At 45.8% G+C, this 18,864-nt stretch overlaps 1 protein-coding gene across 1 annotated transcript in view; it reads left to right on the top strand.

Moving 5' to 3' along the window:
• The first annotated feature begins 1,610 nt into the window (after positions 1 to 1,610).
• Positions 1,611 to 18,864, top strand: part of LOC119863660 (zinc finger protein 271-like) — a 79,964-nt gene continuing 62,710 nt past the window's right edge. The window contains exons 1-3 of the mRNA XM_043505792.1: positions 1,611 to 1,852; positions 17,301 to 17,387; positions 17,985 to 18,067. Coding sequence (XP_043361727.1) covers positions 17,318 to 17,387; positions 17,985 to 18,067 — 153 coding nt within the window. The 5' untranslated portion in view covers positions 1,611 to 1,852; positions 17,301 to 17,317. The remainder of the gene's footprint in view (positions 1,853 to 17,300; positions 17,388 to 17,984; positions 18,068 to 18,864) is intronic.

Below are 18,864 nucleotides of genomic sequence, written 5' to 3'. Positions count from 1 at the left end.
AGAGTACACTTAGAAAGTTTGCGGACAATACCAAGCTGGGAGGGGTTGCAAGTGCTTTGGAGGATAGGATTAAAATTCAAAATGATCTGGACAAACTGGAGAAATGATCTGATGTAAATAGGATGAAATTCAGTAAGGACAAATGCAAAGTACTCCACTTAGGAAAGAACAGTCAGTTGCACACATACAAAATGGGAAATGACTGCCTAGGAAGGAGTACTGCGGAAAGGGATCTGGGGGTCATAGTGGATCACAACCTAACATGAGTCAACAATGTAACGCTGTTGCAAAAAAAATGAACATAGTTCTGGGATACACTAGCAGGAGTGTTTTAAGTAAGACACGAGAAGGAATTCTTCCACTCTGCGCCGCGCTGATGAGGCCTCAAGTGGAGTATTGTGTCCAGTTCTGGGCGCCACATTTCAGGAAAGATGTGGACAAATTGGAGAAGATCCACAGAAGAGCAACAAAAATGATTAAAGGTCCAGAAAACATGACCTATGAGGGAAGATTGAAACATGGGAACAGTTTTCAAGTACATAAAAGGTTGTAAAAGGAGGAAGGAGAAAAATTGTTCTTCTTAATCTCTGAAGATAGGACAAGAAGCAATGGGCTTAAATTGCAGCCAGGGCGATTTAGGTTGGACATCAGGAAAAACTTCCCGTCAGAGTGGTTTAGCACCGGAATCAATTGCCCAGGGAGGTTGTGGAGTCTCCGTCACTGGGGATTTTTAAGAGCAGGCTGGACAAACACCTGTCAGGGATGGTCTAGATAACACTGAGTCCTGCCATGAGTGCAGGGGACAACACACCAGTGCATCTGCTACACCAGACACCCGTCTTTTACAACAGCAGTTTTCTACAATCCATTACATTTCAGGTTTCAGAGTAGCAGCCGTGCTAGTCTGTATTCGCAAAAAGGAAAGGAGGACTTGTGGCACCTTAGAGACTAACAAATTTATTAGAGCATAAGCTTTCGTGAGCTACAGCTCACTTCATCGGAGCTCACGAAAGCGTATGCTCTAATAAATTTGTTAGTCCCTAAGGTGCCACAAGTCCTCCTTTTCTTTCCTTACATTTCAGTAACTGCTACAGGCGGCCGGTTCCCACAGGGGGTAGTTTCCTACACTACAGGCCGGCGGAACCATCGACCCACCCCGGTTCCCGAGCCGGGGCAGACGGTTCACCCCGTTCGCGGCCACTGTTATCCTCTCTGCCCCCCGCCCCCGGCTTCTCTGCCGGCGCCCGCGCCCCCTTCTCGCCCCGGCTCCTGCCCCGCCCGGCCTCTGCCCGCCCCCGCCGGCTTTGCCCCGGGGGCCCCAGGCCAGCAGGGCACGTGCCCAGCCCCGGGCCGGCGCCTCAGCCGACGGGAGCGAGCGGCGGGAGGCGCCGGCCCGGCCCCGCCCCCTCCCCAGCCCCGCCGTGCTCGGCGCGGGAGCGGCTGGGGCGGGGCCCGGCGGGGGGCTGGAGCCGCGGCGCGGGCGGGAGCGGAGGTAACGTCGCTGTCTGGGCCCCGAGGGGGAGTCGGGCCGGGGCCGGGGCCGGGGGCTGCTCGCGGGGGCTCCGGACGCACCGGGGCTGGGCCGCTCCCTGGCGGGGCGGGGCGATGGGGGCGGGTCTGACCTGGCCCCAGCCCGCGGGGTGCCGGGAGAGGAAGTCCCGGGCCGCCCCGGGCTCGGTCCGTAAGTCGCCGGACCCGACCCCGCTGCACGGAGCCTCGGGGCCCCCGGTGCCGCCATCACCGGGCAGCCGGGCTCCAAGGGGAGGAATCTGGGCGCCTCCCCCGTCCCCTCCGCCGGCGTCCAGCCTGGGGGCTTCCCCGCGGGGCCGGGCCGGCCCGGGCCGGAGACCAGGTAACCGGGGGGCCGGGCCGGGGAGCGACTCTGCGCCGCGTCCCCGGGGCCCGGGATCCCCGCCGGGGGCGGCTCCCGCGCTGGGCCTGCGCCGGCCGGGGGCTGCCCGGGACAAGGCGGGAGCCCGTGTGAGCTGTGGTGGATTTACCCATCTCCGTGCAGCCAGGACATCACGGGGGGGGGAGAAGAGCCGGGGCCCAGCCGGGGGGTTAAATCCCCCCCGATTTCACCTCTTCCCTCTCCCAGAGCGATACAATCCTCCCGCCTCCGCCCCGCCGCTCCAGAATGAGCCCGTCGGGGTGTAAAACCCCTGTCGCTTCCCCTCGCCTGCCCCGCTGAGTCCTCGGGTCTCGGCCACGGCTTTTGCCCCAGGCTCCACCCTGGGGACCCTAGACCCAGCAGCCATGTCCTGCCCGCTCCAGCCCATCGCTGCGATTCCCTGGGCCGCCTCCTACAGGGCCCTTGTATCTGCAGCCCTGTCGCGGGGCGCCATCCTCGCTTCTTCTCTCTCACCGGGCCCGGGAAGAGCCCCCCGGCTTTCCTCCTTCAGTCCGGCCAGGGCCTGAGCTGCTGGGCCCCTGCCGCCCCTTTGCTCCTAGTGGCTGCTTCTGGGAGGCCTGTGGAGGCCCTAGAGAGACCCAGAGGACCCACCTCGGCTGTTTCCTGGCGCAGGATGTTGTGATCTTGTGGGCTCTCTTGTAGGGAGCGGCAAAGGCCAGCTGCATCCATCACAAATCCCCTGAAATGTTCCCGCTTTTCCCTCCAGTTCTTCAATGTCGACGTAAAGTCCCCTCAGATGTTGCTGTTTTTCTCTTGTATTGGGAAATGTTTAGTTTTTGCCCCATTTTCTCCTCCGTTCTGAAATATTGACAGAAAATTCCTGGACACTTTGCCCCATTTTTCTCTCTCGTTATCTATGATTTATTATCCCCTGAGATTTTCCCCATCTAATCATCTGACATTGTCTTTTTCTTACATTTGTGAATATTGTTTGCTGTAAAATCCTTGCGCATTTTGCCCTTTCTCTCCCTAATGATCAAATATGAAATCCACTCAAATATTATCTCTTACCTTGTATCAACTATTGATATACAATCCTTCAAACTTCTCTGTTTTTCTCTGTTCTGTGGAAATTTCTCATATTTGCTTCCTTTTCTTTTTAGTTACTGAGCACTGATGTCACATTTCAGAATTTGCCATTTCCAGATAATTATCAGTTATTGATTTTAAAAAATCCCTTCCAGCTTGTAGGAGTTCCCCTTGTTTTTCATGTGCAGACCCTTCTCCTTTTTTGGAGGGACCCTGTAGCCCTGAGTCATTCTCCATAACGGAGGTTGCAGAGGGTTTAAATTCCCCAGTGATCAACTTTCCCGCTCACATTTGAGAATCATTTGTTTCCCTCTTTGTCTCCATTAAAATCCACAGGATTGCTGATCAGAGTGACTTGCCCCCTTTCAGATACACATCCCAGGCAGCGGCCTCACAGTATCTGGGGGAACCGTGTTAATGAACGGCATTTTAATGCCAAGATAAGGCATTAAGTGCTTAAAGTTATTTAGGCAATGCATTTTAGAAACAAATGAGTAAACAAAAGAGCTGAATATTTAAAGAAGAAAGTTATTATCTTTTTAAAAGTTTTAACTAATAAGAACTTGAATTTTTACAAATTATTTGCCCACTTTGTTGTATTAATTTAATGAACTTAATGTAGTTGCCATGACTTTGTGTGCTTTTAAGGATGCTATTCTATGGAACCTACGTTTCATATGTTAGTTAGGGGTTAGGATTAGAAGCAGAGTTTTCATTTCTGTTGCTTAGCAACCATATTTGCAAAAAAGTTAAGAGTCTCTTCAGCTGTTGCATTCCTGAAGCGTTAGAATAGTTACTTTACTGGAGCACCCTTGGGGAAAATTTGGTGGGTGCAGAGGACCCATTGGCAGCTCCCCGCCCCAGCTCATCTCCACTCTGCCTCCTCCCCTGAATGCACCGCCCAGCTCTGCTTCTCCCCCCACACCATTTCCTGCGAATCAGCTGTTTGCGCGGGAAGCAGGGTGGTGCTGAGAAGCAAGCAGCGGCTTTGCGCTCAGGCCCAGGGAGGCGGAGTGGAGCTGGGGGGGGCACGAGGAGGGCCGCCCATGCCACAGCAAGTAACCCGGGGGGGCGCAGGGGACCCTCTCCCTGCCCCAGCTCACCTCCGCCTCCTTGGGCCTCAGCATGAATCTGCTCCTTGCTTCTCCGTCCCCCACGGCTTCCCCCGCGAACAGCTGGTTCTCAGGAAGCCGGGGGCAGGGGGTCAGAGAAGCAGAACGGGGTGGCGCATTCAGGGGAGGAGGCGGAGGCAGAGCGGAGATGAGCTGGGGCCAGGTGCGGGGCACACACACACAGGTTCTGCAAGGTTGTTATCATAGTTACCAGCCTTAGAGTTGCTCATGCTCATGCACTGGCCTGGACATGAGGAGGGAGCAGAGCCTTGTCAGATGCACATCTGATGCTCCTGGAAGTTGGTTTGCAGAATCAGACCCCAAAGTTCTCACTTTCTAGAGTCCATTTTTATAGGAATTTCTTCCTATGCCAGTCTGGGAATTGCTTCATCATGCTGTTGCTGAATCAATCAGCAGATGGCACATTCCTGACTGCTCCGTGCTGCCAGATGTTATCTTGTTCTTTGGTGCTCCCATTCTTGAGGCTGTTGGGTGGATTTCAGTCTGCCCTTCCGGGGGTCCTCTGGTTATTTCCACTTGACACCTTCTTCAGCCGATGGACACTGGATTCTTAGGCTGGCACCTCCCTGATCCTTCAGTTATTATCCACACCAAGCATCCATCCACATACATCCTCTATCTCTATTTTAATCACAATTGTTAACAAAGCAAGATGAATACAACAAAAGGGCGGGGAGTCTCTGGGTGCTGTTTCTGTTGTTACAGAGTATTGCTTTGAGTCTCTCTCTGTGTGAGTAGTTGTTGTCACAAGGAATTGCTTTGAGAACAGACTCTGTTTTAGAATGTACTAACACAATTAGCAGCTTGCAAGTTTCACACATAGAGGGAGAGAAACAGTACCAAAGACCAAGAGACCTCTTAACCAGTAATACCCTGGAATTCAAACCATGGGGAATCCAACTCATTTGTGACTTTAATACAGAACTTCTTTAATATGATCCAACATAATCCTCCTTTTGACACTAAGATTTATAATAGTCAGTGTCCCTTTCTATGTAGCCTATTCAAGAAAAGGTACTGTGAGGCAATTTGTGTTTGTGATTCCAATTCATCCCACATACATGATCCTAGTGATGTATCTTTACTACAAGGTTCTGGGGTAACAGGCAAGGTGAGGCACACCCACTTTTGAGGAGTCCATTCAGTACAACCTCTAGTGTCCAATAGCTTCCCTCCCTCCCCAGCCCGCTGGCTCGAGGTCCAGGGTAGCCAGAAGGATCCCAGATGTAATATGGAGAGTGAGCTAATCTTCAATACCTTTGCCTCCAGGGACTGTTGGTGTGCAATTTTGACAACAATTTCTTCCATTAACAAGTCTGGTTTTACAATACTGGAAACGTATTGCATCCATACATATTGCTAAGTGTCAAACAATGATCTTTCTTTGTTTTAACAAATGCATAAAACCCTTAATATTTCCCAATATGACCCAGAACATTTTGTGTTCCAAAGTAGCTAGGGCAAGTGTCTACATTTCAGTGCATCCCATAGCTATGGCTGTGTAGTTTCCTATTTCTAAATTTTTTCTTATGCAGAAGCCATGTGGTAGTATTAAGCCATTGCCAAAGATTCCATCGGGCTTTTAGGTTACCCAGACCAATTTGGACCAAGTCTACATTGGCATGTACTTGTTTTTGTATCAGGCTGTCCTGTAGCTGGGACAGAGAACTTAATTTATTTTTAATTACCTGCAGGTCTTCAGTATTTTTTTTTTTTTAAATACACAACAGTGCTAGCAACAAGACAAAACATAGAACACAAAACACAATTTCTATTGTGGCAGTAGATTCATGGTATTGGGTTGCTCTTCAGCTGGCATCAGCTTTTCCTGATTTTCTGAAAGACAAAAAGAACATGTTTCTACCCCTTTTGTGGTGGCAGATTATTGCTTAAAATATTTCTTTTACAAATACCCTTGCTGATTGCAGGCAAAACAGAGGAATTACCCCCACATTTTCCTGTTTTTGTTCTATAGGCAGGCCAGATTCCAATGGCTTGTCTTTTAAGGGTTATGGGGAAATTATCCCACTGTTTAGTCATTAAATCCATGAGGTGGGGTACCTCAGTTTTCCTTCTTATACATCAGACCAAGTTTATAATGTTTTTCCTGCTGTGTTAAGCTTTAAGTTTATTTACAGGTAATAGCTGAGAAGCATCATTACCATATGACCTTAAAGGATTTTTCCAAAAATCATACACACTATACATTGTTACAGGGGTACTCATTATCATTCAATTTATTAAAATTATCTTGTTATACCATGCCTTTTATTTAGGCAATTTGTTTCCTGACCAGGTATGTCCTTTATCTGTAGCTCCTTTGTGCTGCTAGTTCTTTCCTTTCTTTATCATTTAGGTAATTTGCATTTTCACAGACGCTTCCTGCTTTTGGATTTAAAGCCATCAGCAGCTCAGAGACTCTATCTTAAAAGGGACACAATCAACTTCAGAATTTTGCAAAAAGAAAAGGAGTACCCGTGGCACCTCATCGGATGAAGTGAGCTGTAGCTCACGAAAGCTTATGCTCTAATAAACTTGTTAGTCTCTAAGGTGCCACGGGTACTCCTTTTCTTTTTGCGAATACAGACTAACACGGCTGCTACTCTGAAACCTTCAGAATTTTGATCACTTTTTTAACTTCTGCTTCCAAAACACACAGCAATCTAAAAAAGAAAACCCAACCTATTGTGGCTCCCTTTGGAGCCCTAATAGCATTTTAATTAAGTAGCAAGATATGCTTGCATTTCTTTTGCCCCTTCTACAATATACCCTAAAAAGAAAAGGAGTACTTGTGGCACCTTAGAGACTAACAAATTTATTAGAGCATAAGCTTTCGTGAGCTACAGCTCACTTCATCGGATGCATTTGGTGGAAAAAGCAGAGGAGAGATTTATCCACCAAATGCATCCGATGAAGTGAGCTGTAGCTCACGAAAGCTTATGCTCTAATAAATTTGTTAGTCTCTAAGGTGCCACGGGTACTCCTTTTCTTTTTGCGAATACAGACTAACACGGCTGCTACTCTGAAACCTGTAAGGAGAGTGATCACTTAAGATAAGCCATCACCAGCAGCAGGGGGCGAACCATGATTTGAGGACTTCAATAGCTCAGACATGGGTGAGGTTTTTCATAGGAGTGGTGGGTGACATTCTGTGGCCTGCGCTGTGCAGGAGGTCGGACTAGATGATCAGAGTGGTCCCTTCTGACCTTAGTATCTATGAATCTATGAAAGGAGGAAAACCTTTCATGGTGACAAGCAAGGTAGGCTAATTCCAGCAGTTAACAAGAATATCAGAGGAACAGTGGGGGGTGGGGTGGGAGGGAGAAATACCATGGGGAAATAGTTTTACTTTGTGTAATGACTCATCCATTCCCAGTCTCTATTCAAGCCTAAGTTAATTGTATCCAGTTTGCAAATTAATTGCAATTCAGTAGTCTCTCCTTGGAGTCTGTTTTTGAAGCTTTTTTGTTGAAGTATAGCCACTCTTAGGTCTGTGATCGAGTGACCAGAGAGATTGAAGTGTTCTCCAACTGGTTTTTGAATGTTATAAACAGAGTTGGCAACGGGCTTTGTTGCAGGGATAGGTTCCTGGGTTAGTGGTTCTGTTGTGTGGTGTGTGGTTGCTGGTGAGTATTTGCTTCAGATTGGGGGGCTGTCTGTAAGCAAGGACTGGCCTGTCTCCCAAGATCTGTGAGAGTGATGGGTCGTCCTTCAGGATAGGTTGTAGATCCTTGATGATGCGTTGGAGAGGTTTTAGTTGGGGGCTGAAGGTGATGGCTAGTGGCGTTCTGTTGTTTTCTTTGTTGGGCCTGTCCTGTAGTAGGTGACTTCTGGGTACTCTTCTGGCTCTGTCAATCTGTTTCTTCACTTCAGCAGGTGGGTATTGTAGTTGTAGGAATGCATGATAGAGATCTTGTAGGTGTTTGTCTCTGTCTGAGGGGTTGGAGCAAATGCGGTTATATCGTAGCGCTTGGCTGTAGACAATGGATCGAGTGGTATGATCTGGATGAAAGCTAAAGGCATGTAGGTAGGAATAGCGGTCAGTAGGTTTCCGATATAGGGTGGTGTTTATGTGACCATCGCTTATTAGCACCATAGTATCCAGGAAGTGGATCTTTTGTGAGGACTGGTCCAGGCTGAGGTTGATGGTGGGATGGAAATTGTTGAAATCATGGTGAAATTCCTCAAGGGCTTCTTTTCCATGGGTCCAGATGATGAAGATGTCATCAATGTAGCGCAAGTAGAGTAGGGGCATTAGGGGACGAGAGCTGAGGAAGCGTTGTTCTAAGTCAGCCATAAAAATGTTGGCATACTGTGGGGCCATGCGGGTACCCATCGCAGTGCCGCTGATTTGAAGGTATACATTGTCCCCAAATGTGAAATAGTTATGGGTCAGGACAAAGTCACAAAGTTCAGTCACCAGGTTAGCCGTGACATTATCGGGGATACTGTTCCTGACGGCTTGTAGTCCATCTTTGTGTGGAATGTCGGTGTAGAGGCTTCTACATCCATAGTGGCTAGGATGGTGTTTTTAGGAAGATCACCAATGGACTGTAGTTTCCTCAGGAAATCAGTGGTGTCTCGAAGATAGCTGGGAGTGCTGGTAATGAAGGGCCTGAGGAGGGAGTCTACATAGCCAGACAATCCTGCTGTCAGGGTGCCAATGCCTGAGATGATGGGGCGTCCAGGATTTCCAGGTTTATGGATCTTGGGTAGCAGATAGAATACCCCAGGTCGGGGCTCCAGGGGTGTGTCTGTGCGGATTTGTTCTTGTGCTTTTTCAGGGAGTTTCTTGAGCAAATGCTGTAGTTTCTTTTGGTAACTCTCAGTGGGATCAGAGGGTAATGGCTTGTAGAAAGTGGTGTTGGAGAGCTGCCTAGTAGCCTCTTGTTCATACTCCGACCTATTCATGATGACGACAGCACCTCCTTTGTCAGCCTTTTTGATTATGATGTCAGAGTTGTTTCTGAGGCTGTGGATGGCACTGTGTTCTGCATGGCTGAGGTTATGGGGTAAGCGATGCTGCTTTTCCACAATTTCAGCTCATGCATGTCGGCGGAAGCAGTCTATGTAGAAATCCAGGCTGCTGTTTCGACCTTCAGGAGGAGTCCACCCAGAATCCTTCTTTTTGTAGTGTTGGCAGGAAGGTCTCTGTGGGTTAATATGTTGGTCAGAGGTGTGTTGGAAATATTCCTTGAGTCTGAGACGTCGAAAATAGGATTCTAGGTCACCACAGAACTGTATCATGTTCGTGGGGGTTGAGGGGCAAAAGGAGAGGCCCCGAGATAGGACAGATTCTTCTGCTGGGCTAAGAGTATAGTTGGATAGATTAACAATATTGCTGGGTGGGTTACGGGAACCATTGTTGTGGCCCCTTGTGGCATATAGTAGTTTAGATAGCTTAGTGTCCTTTTTCTTTTGTAGAGAAGCAAAGTGTGTTTTGTAAATGGCTTGTCTAGTTTTTGTAAAGTCCAGCCACGAGGAAGTTTGTGTGGAAGGTTGGACCACACAACAGAACCACTAACCCAGGAACCTATCCTTGCAACAAAGCCCGTTGCCAACTCTGTCCACATACCTATTCAGGGGATACCATCATAGGGCCTAATCACATCAGCCACACTATCAGAGGCTCGTTCACCTGCGCATCTACCAATGTGATATATGCCATCATGTGCCAGCAATGCCCCTCTGCCATGTACATTGGCCAAACTTGACAGTCTCTACGTAAAAGAATGAATGGACACAAATCAGACATCAAGAATTATAACATTCAAAAACCAGTTGGAGAACACTTCAATCTCTCTGGTCACTCGATCACAGACCTAAGAGTGGCTATACTTCAACAAATAAGCTTCAAATTATCTTTTTGCGAATACAGACTAACACGGCTGCTACTCTGAAACCTGACAATATACCCTGCACATGTTCTGGGGCAAATGCACATTCCTTCCATAGTTTAACTTCTATAATATTATCCATATCAATTTTTACATAAGGTGTAACTTTCTTTTTTTTTTGCTTAGTTTTCATGTACCTTTATCAAAGTGACAGTCTGATTACTCAGAGCCATTTTAAGACTCAGTGTTTCTAACATTGCTTCTTTTTGTTTTGTGCATTTCACCCCTGCTGTTGCTTCTGAGGAGCACTGTCTTTTTTAATTTCTTATTTATTTATTTATTTATTTATTTACTACAGCTCTCATCTGTTGTTTTGTTACAAAAACAAACAAACAAAAACCAATCAAACAAACAAAGAATCCAGAATTTTTTTCTATTCTCCTGATTTTGACTGCCTTGCTGCAGCCACAACTTAAAAACATTTTAAATTTTGTAAAGCATTGAGTTACCTTTTAAGGGTTAAATGCCAAATCCCAAAGCCAAACAATACTAATTATCTGTGTGTAGCAAAAAGGTCTGTCAGTTTTGCAACTTTGAATTAAAGAATCAAATGGATTTTTAGTGGCATTATTTAAAACAAAAACAAAACCAATTGGTCCTTAGAACTTTACATATTTACACACACACAGATAGATACATACACATTTTCTTTTCCTTAACATCTCTTCCACACTACTCTGTTTTTTACATCTTACATTCCCTCTATACATTCGAGGCAGTTAAGTTCCAGTAGACCCTCTTATGTTCTTTTAGCAAATTTGACTAAATTGTCCATAGTCAAATGATTTTAATCAGATAGTTCATTTTTGCCTGGCTAATGTACAGACTTTCCTTTGGAAAAGGGCCCATTTTTCCTTCAGAATGGCTGCAAAGAAACCAAAAATGCTCTTTCTCTAACACTTTTTTCCTTTTTAACATTTTCACAAAGTTTAGTTGCTTAATTCCCTCCAAACTCTGCAGAGTTAACTTTTTCACTCTCTTTTCTCTTTGTAATTATGCCTGAGGGTGTCCTACATAGGACCTTCTCCCCCTTCACCTGCTGTAATGGCTGTTACCTGTTTAGAGGCAAAGCCCAATTTTTGTCTGACTCTTAATTAGTGATTCATAATGACTATGATTTGTAGGTGCTCTGCCTTGCTTCAAGGTTAATTTCTTTACCATACCTTGGAGCACATGATTCTCTTTGTTTTCTCAGAGGCTTTAGCTTGGTCTGCCAGGAATCTTTCTCTCTCTTTGCATTCCTGGAGTGCCTCTTTCACTATTTTTAGCTGACTTTGGGTATTTGTAGCCAGCACCTTCCAATTATCTTCTCCCTTTTCCGTTTGTGCCTTTTCCTCTTTACATGAAGACAAGTGGAGGTAAGAATCCTTACATGCCTCCCACAACAACCAAATTGCTGCTGCATCTCTTTTGGCAGCACTAGAAGGTTTGTATATGAGGATATACTGAGCCAATCTATCTTCTAGGTCCGAAATAGTGCAGACATCAGCTAGGGCTTGTTTAGTCCAAGGACTGTGACCAAATTTTTGAAGGATTTGTTTAAAAGGTGTAATTTCTTTAACAAAAGGTGAGGGTGGAGTTCCCTCTGACTCCATTCCTCTCTCTGGTACTGGCTTACCCTGTTTTCTTTTAAACATCTTAACATGGATATTTCAATCTCTTTGTCACTCCTGGCGTTACTTAGCAAGGGACACAGCCTATATTCTGAAATCGTAGTTTATCAAATTTCCTCATCACACCTGGCACAGGCCAGCGAGTGACACAGCCTAGATTCTCTGAACCTGCTACTCCTTATTCCAGTGAGTAGCTTAGCCTGGCCCTTAGGCCTTCTTGCTGCCCCTGATACCTCAGTGAACAACAGGACTTAGGTTTAGTAATCGTAGCTTAATCTATACACTTTCCCCTGCTACCTTCCCGGAGGCGAGCAGGTCCCCTGCTACCTTCCCGGAGGCGAGCAGGTCCCCTGCTACCTTCCCGGAGGCGAGCAGGTCCCCTGCTACCTTCCCGGAGGCGAGCAGGTCCCCTGCTACCTTCCCGGAGGCGAGCAGGTCCCCTGCTACCTTCCCGGAGGCGAGCAGGTCCCCTGCTACCTTCCCGGAGGCGAGCAGGTCCCCTGCTACCTTCCCGGAGGCGAGCAGGTCCCCTGCTACCTTCCCGGAGGCCAGCAGGTCCCCTGCTACCTTCCCGGAGGCCAGCAGGTCCCCTGCTACCTTCCCGGAGGCCAGCAGGTCCCCTGCTACCTTCCCGGAGGCCAGCAGGTCTGGTTAACCCAATAGAATCATAGAATCATAGAATATCAGAGTTGGAAGGGACCTCAGGAGATCATCTAGTCCAACCCCCTGCTCAAAGCAGAAATGCCTAGCTCAATAGAGCTGGTGGTGTGCACACCAATATTTACAATAACTGAGGTTTTTTACCAATATTCCCTCTTTCGCAATTCTCCATCAAAATGTTATACCAATAAAATAAAAATCAGCAGGATCTTATTAAAGGGGAAAAGGCAAAATACCACATTTATTGTGAATACAGAAAGAATCATAGTAAGCAGTTATAGCTATAACATTCCATTCAATCTCATATTTATTCACACACACACACACACAGAGAGAGAGATTCTGCAAGGTTGTTATCATAGTTACCAGCCTTAGAGTTGCTCATGCTAAGCCGCTGGCCTGGACATGAGGAGGGAGCAGGGCCTTGTCAGATACACATCTGATGCTCCTGGAAGTTGGTTTGCAGAATCAGACCCCAAAGTTCTCACTTTCTAGAGTCCATTTTTAGAGGAATTTCTTCCTATGCCAGTCTGGGAATTGCTTCATCATGCTGTTGCTGAATCAATCAGCAGATGGCACATTCCTGACTGCTCCGTGCTGCCAGATGTTATCTTGTTCTTTGGTGCTCCCGTTCTTGAGGCTGTTGGGTGGATTTCAGTCTGCCCTTCCGGGGGTCCTCTTGTTATTTCCACTTGACACCTTCTTCAGCCATGGACACTGGATTCTTAGGCTGGCACCTCCCTGATCCTTCAGTTATTATCCACACCAAGCATCCATCCACATACATCCTCTATCTCTATTTTAATCACAATTCTTAACAGAGCAAGATGAATACAATAAAAGGGCGGGGAGTCTCTGGGTGCTGTTTCTGTTGTTACAGAGTATTGCTTTGAGTCTCTCTCTGTGTGAGTAGTAGTTTTGTTTTGAGAACAGACTCTGTACCAGGAGGTGTGAGCCGGTACATCATGCATTAACTATGAGAAAGGGACCAAGAGACTTTTTCCATTGGACCATATGAACTGGAACCATAAACTCAATGAACATTAAATCCCACCAAATGAGGGTAGATCCATCCTCATCATCGTATCCGCTCATTATACTCCACATCTGAACATAGCCATTATATGGACAACATACCCCCATATCTCAATGTCTGTACTTTGACTCGTTAAACTTTTACCCCCAATCGAGGAGATTGCAGATTATGTATTCCTTATGCCACCCGCTCCTAAACTGAACTTCGCACCCCTTGATAATCTGTACCTTATTCCCTGATAACCAGAAACTTCTATGCCTAAACTCTGTACCGTTTTCTTTTTACTTCAACATTATCTTAATAAAATTATTAAATCTCTTCTAACACAGTTAGCAGCTTGCAAGTTTCGTACATAGAGGGAGAGAAACAGTACCAAAGACCAAGAGACCTCTTAACCAGTAATACCCTGGAATTCAAACTATGGGGAATCCAACTCCTTTGTGACTTTAATACAAAACTTCTTTAATATGATCCAACATATTGCTGGGGTTCCCTGCTGCAGTTAGTCATTTCTGGGAAACTCCATGCATACTTTAAAGATTTTTAGACTGTGTTTGCCAGCCTACATTTTTACCTCTTGCTGGCTGTATTTTTTCTGACAATGCATTAATTCCTAGTGTTGGCCCAGTACTCTAGGTGTTTTACTTTGAAATCCTTTTTTATCCACTCTCCTGTGATCAAGAGCAGCCCCTGTTGCCTAATGTGCTCTGTGACCTATTCTGTTTCCTCCTCCATCTGATTTACCAATCTAGGGAAAGTATTGTTTGCTACTTCTCCCTCCTGTGCGCTTACTTCTCCCATTCTGACAAGCCACCAGTCTGGGTTTCGGTTTCACTGGAACATGGCTCTCATCATACGGTGGTGGTTGCAGTGTGGTAACCGCTACCCATGGGCTGCTTAGTGGCTCTTGGTCATTCCATATGCTCCCATTCCAAAACCCATTCCAATAATTCCAGGTTCCATCCCTTAATTTTGCTAGGGCCACCTTTCTTCATTTCTGTCCCCACCCATCAGGCACTATCTAAGTATCCGAGCCTGTTGTTGCCCACCAAGATGGATAGTAGCACTTCTCTTTTTTGCAGATTTTCTACAGCTGTTTCCAATTTTCTATTCTGTTTCTCAGCTTGCTGTGACAAATCTATTGCTTCTGTTGCTGCTTTTATCTCTTTTTGTTTTTGTGTTACTTGCCCTGCCAATTTTGTTGTTTGTTGTCTTAGCCATCTAACAGCCATGCCCAGAGTTTGCAATATTCTACATTACTTACTGTTGTTCTTCTTCTTCTTCAAGGCTACAGTCTCTGCCATAGTCTTATAAATTCCAGTTCATGTTTCCCCACTTTCTTTTTTTTACCTCATATGGACCGCCTCTACTCATTACCCAGCCTGTCCAAACCTTATCAGACTCTGGGGGGATCTGTAGCTGGGGAATGGGGAGATTCCTTACCTTGGAGCTTTCTGCCATCTTAGGTTGTGAACCCCAGAGCGGGCAGCTCACCACTTACCAAAGCAGTGGTCAGGTCACCAGTGTTGTTAGTGCTGCGGAGTGGTGCTAGCACTGCAGAATTGTCAGTACTGCGGTTCTTGGCGCTCCTGTGTTCTCTTCACTAGCAGGGAGTGCAGGTTGCATCTCAGTGCTCTTCATTAAGAGAGGCTACAGGGTTAGCTCAGTGACAGTGGCGCTCAGCTAGGTTTATTGTCAACAAAGCACAGTACTGGTGCCCCATAAGAGCTACAGGTACACTAACACAGGTATGCCCACCACAAGGAACCAGTTCAATCAACATAATATGACACTATCCCCAGACCAGAAAAAAGATGGTATGACTTCTCCTTTTATACATAGATACAAACAAGTTACATATTATGCTCTAGATTTTGTTAGTGCTACAACTCTGCAGTGCTAGTAATTCTTGTACCTGCTCGTTTGAACAAAACATCTTTATCCATTATTATGTCATCCCCTCCTGTACCATGTCTTGGGAATATGTTTACGTAGTTAGATGAGAACTTTGGGTGTTCTTGTACCATCCTCTGAGATCAGGCTTGTGCTTATGAGGTGTTAGCTAATACTAGTGTGTTACTATTCTGCCAAGGCCAGATGTTCTCTGATTCACAGCCTTTGGTTCATACTATTATGTCTACACTGCGCAGCTTCCAGTGGCACAGCCGTGCTGCTAAAGCCTTGCCCTGTAAGGTGTGCACTGTAGCCATCTTTTGTTGGCGAGAGAGCTCTCCTGACAACAAAATAAAACCACCCCAGAGAGGGGCAGTAGCTTCATCAGCGGGAGAGCGTCTCCTGCCGACATAGCGCTGTCCACGCTGGTGGTTTTCATGTTTAGAACTTTTGTTGTTGGGGGCGTGTTTTTTGTTTTTTTTCCCCACACCCTTGAGCGACAAAAGTTTTAATGACATAAGTGCAGTGTAGACGTAGCCTCAGTTATGCCTAGTGTCACCATCCTCAGCTGTGACCTACTGAGACAAACTGCTGAGAAACAGTGCAAACTCACCTAAACTGATGGTTATTCTTCCATGAGATATACCAAACCAGCAACAAAAGTAAATTTCTGTCTCGCCACACTGGCCAACAAGAAGTCAGAAATGCAGTCTCCTTAGGTATCCTAGCCCTGGTTTCACCACCCAGATACTAGACTAAATGATGAGTGGTTATTTAAAACCGGTTTCATCAACCAAAGGGTTCTTCTGATCTCAAAGGATCAGCCACATACCCAGGTCAATGTATAACTCAGATCTTGCCCAATAGTCACGCTGTTGCCAATCCCTTAATATCTAATATCTAAAGGTTTATTTATTAGAGAAAAGAAAGAGGAGAGAGTTTAAATGGTCAAAGGAATCAAATACACAAAATCATTGCAAAATTCTTGGATCAGTTTTATAGATGTGATAGAATAAACTGCTGGCTTATAATGTCTCTGGTAACATCCAAAAGATTAGAAGGTCCTCAGTCCATTGGTTGTAATGCTCCTTTTACTGTAAGACCATAGACCAGAGCAGGAAAGAGGCAAAATAGAGATGTTTCCAGAGCCTTTTATACTTTCTGCCATGTGGAGATGCTCTCGGTACAGTAGTTAGTAGAAATATACAGGCACAAGACAAAGTCCATTGTCAGATGCCCTTGCATGCTTCAATGAGTCGTAGTAGGAGCCATTGTCCTTATTCGGGCTAAAAGGTCCCAGGAAGGCCCACCGAGTGGAGACATGCTTCTTCTGTGACCCATTGTTTTACTTAATGGGCTATCAACTTGAATGGTTCACTCGGAATGTGCTGGCTAGACTGGATGTCAACTATCTTGTGGGTGTTACTCAGGAGCAAGCACATTTGAAATACAAGTATACAGTCAAAAAGAAAAGGAGTACTTGTGGCACCTTAGAGACTAACAAATTTATTAGAGCATAAGCTTTCGTGAGCTACAGCTCACTTCATCGGATGCATTTGGTGGAAAAAAGCAGAGGGGAGATTGATATACACCATACATATACATACATATCATATCATACATATACATATCTCCCCTCTGTTTTTTTCCACCAAATGCATCCAATGAAGTGAGCTGTAGCTCATGAAAGCTTATGCTCTAATAAATTTTAGTCTCTAAGGTGCCACAAGTACTCCTTTTCTTTTTGCGAATACAGATTAACACGGCTGCTACTCTGAAACCTGTAAGGAGAGTGATCACTTAAGATGAGCCATCACCAGCAGCGGGGGCGCGGGGGGGGGAGGAAAACCTTTCATGGTGACAAGCAAGGTAGGCTATTTCCAGCAGTTAACAAGAACATCTGAGGAACAGTGGGGGGTGGGGTGGGGGGGAGAAATAACATGGGGAAATAGTTTTACTTTGTGTAATGACTCATCCATTCCCAGTCTCTATTCAAGCCTAAGTTAATTGTATCCAGTTTGCAAATTAATTCCAATTCAGCAGTCTCTCATTGGAGTCTGTTTTTGAAGTTTTATTGTTGAAGGATAGCCACCTCAGAGAGATTGAAGTGTTCTCCAATTGGTTTAGAAACTGGAGTCCCCCAGATGGACTTGATCCTGACTGGCCATCAAGAAAAGTTCAACTGTCTTATTGGGAGTGGTGAGCACTGTATGTGTAAGCGTGTGCATTTTGTTTTGGTAACTGTTAATAAATAGAGGTTAAGTAGGATATTACTGTGTAAGGCTCTTTCACTGGTAAAAGACCCTGAAACCTGCAAAAGATTAAGCCCGGAGGGAATGGATGTTTGCCCGGAGCCCCGGGGACAGTGATGGGGAATCCTCCTAATCATATCCTTTGATTTTGCTCTTCTCTAGTGTTTGGTTCAGAGACTGTATTACAGAGAGCATTTAACCATGTTCCGGAGGGTTAATCCAGGTGGGAGAGGCTGAGTCTGTGCTGTAATAAAGTCACAAAGTGTATGTCTGCACTGCAATAAAACATCTGTGGCAGGCCCCGTCAGATGACTTGGACTTATGGGAATCGGGTTGTGGGGCTGGATCCTGACCCTGGACGTATACACTGCAATTTGTTAACTCTGTAGCCTGTAGGCTAACCATGGGTTTTACTGCAGTGTAGATGTACCCTAAGTGTTTCTCAGTGAAGCAGAACCTAGAATGTCTGTTTTCAGGGAGAACACCTGCAATGAATGGAGAATGTAAATGGACAAAACCTCTTCTGAAATTGCTCCAATTGCCCTTCTCACCCTGACAGGCTGCAGAATAACATCTATATTTTGCTCCAGATCACCCCCCACTCCCAGGGGAAAGGAAATGGCATCAGTGGAGCTGGCTCAGGTAAGGGATGTCTGGGAGCTGGTGGTGGGTTCTGGCGGGAGGGAGAGGGGCAGTAAATGCACAGGAGGATGGGAGCTGCTGGAGGTGGGAGGAGGAGAGAAGGAAATAGACAATGTGGAGAAAGGGAGGGGACAGGGTGTGACTATCCTGCTGACTCTGGGGCTTGCTTTCAAGGAACAAACTCATGGGGGTTGGTAGTGGGATTTCTCCTGTTTGTGGAACAGGAAATAACCCCCCTGGCCAGAACTGGGAAAACTTCCCAGATTCCCAGTGCTCGAGCAGGTCATTGATTAAAAATGTTAAATAGAAGAGGGCCAAGAACTAATCCCTTTGAGGCCCCATTAGAAACACCTACTCAACCATGGTTCTCCACTTACAATTAAGTTTTGAGACCTATCAGCCACTTCTTAATTTATTTCACGTGTACAATGTTAATTTTGAATTTTTCTGGTGGTTTAATCAAAAGATGGTTCTGTACCAAGTCAAATGCCTTACAGATGTCTATGTATCTTACATAAATGTTACTATCTTTATGAACCAAACTTCTAATCTCATCCAAAAAGACATGCACTAAGTTTGATAGGTTCTAAATCTGTTGATTGATATTAATTGTATTACCCTTATTTCATTCTTTATTAGTACATTTATCAGGTGCTCCATTATCTTTCCTGGTATCAGTGTCAGATAGACAGTCCTATAATTACTTGTGTCATCCCTTTTAAACCTTCTGAACATTGACACAGGACTGTCTTTCTTCCATTCTTCTGGAGTTTTCCCAGTGTTCCAAGACCCACTGA

Source organism: Dermochelys coriacea, chromosome 11 (genome assembly GCF_009764565.3).
Source record: "Dermochelys coriacea isolate rDerCor1 chromosome 11, rDerCor1.pri.v4, whole genome shotgun sequence".
Classification (NCBI taxonomy): Eukaryota; Metazoa; Chordata; order Testudines; family Dermochelyidae; genus Dermochelys; species Dermochelys coriacea.
The sequence above is the reverse complement of the archived record's forward strand: the minus strand, read 5'-3'. Positions and strand labels throughout refer to the sequence as shown.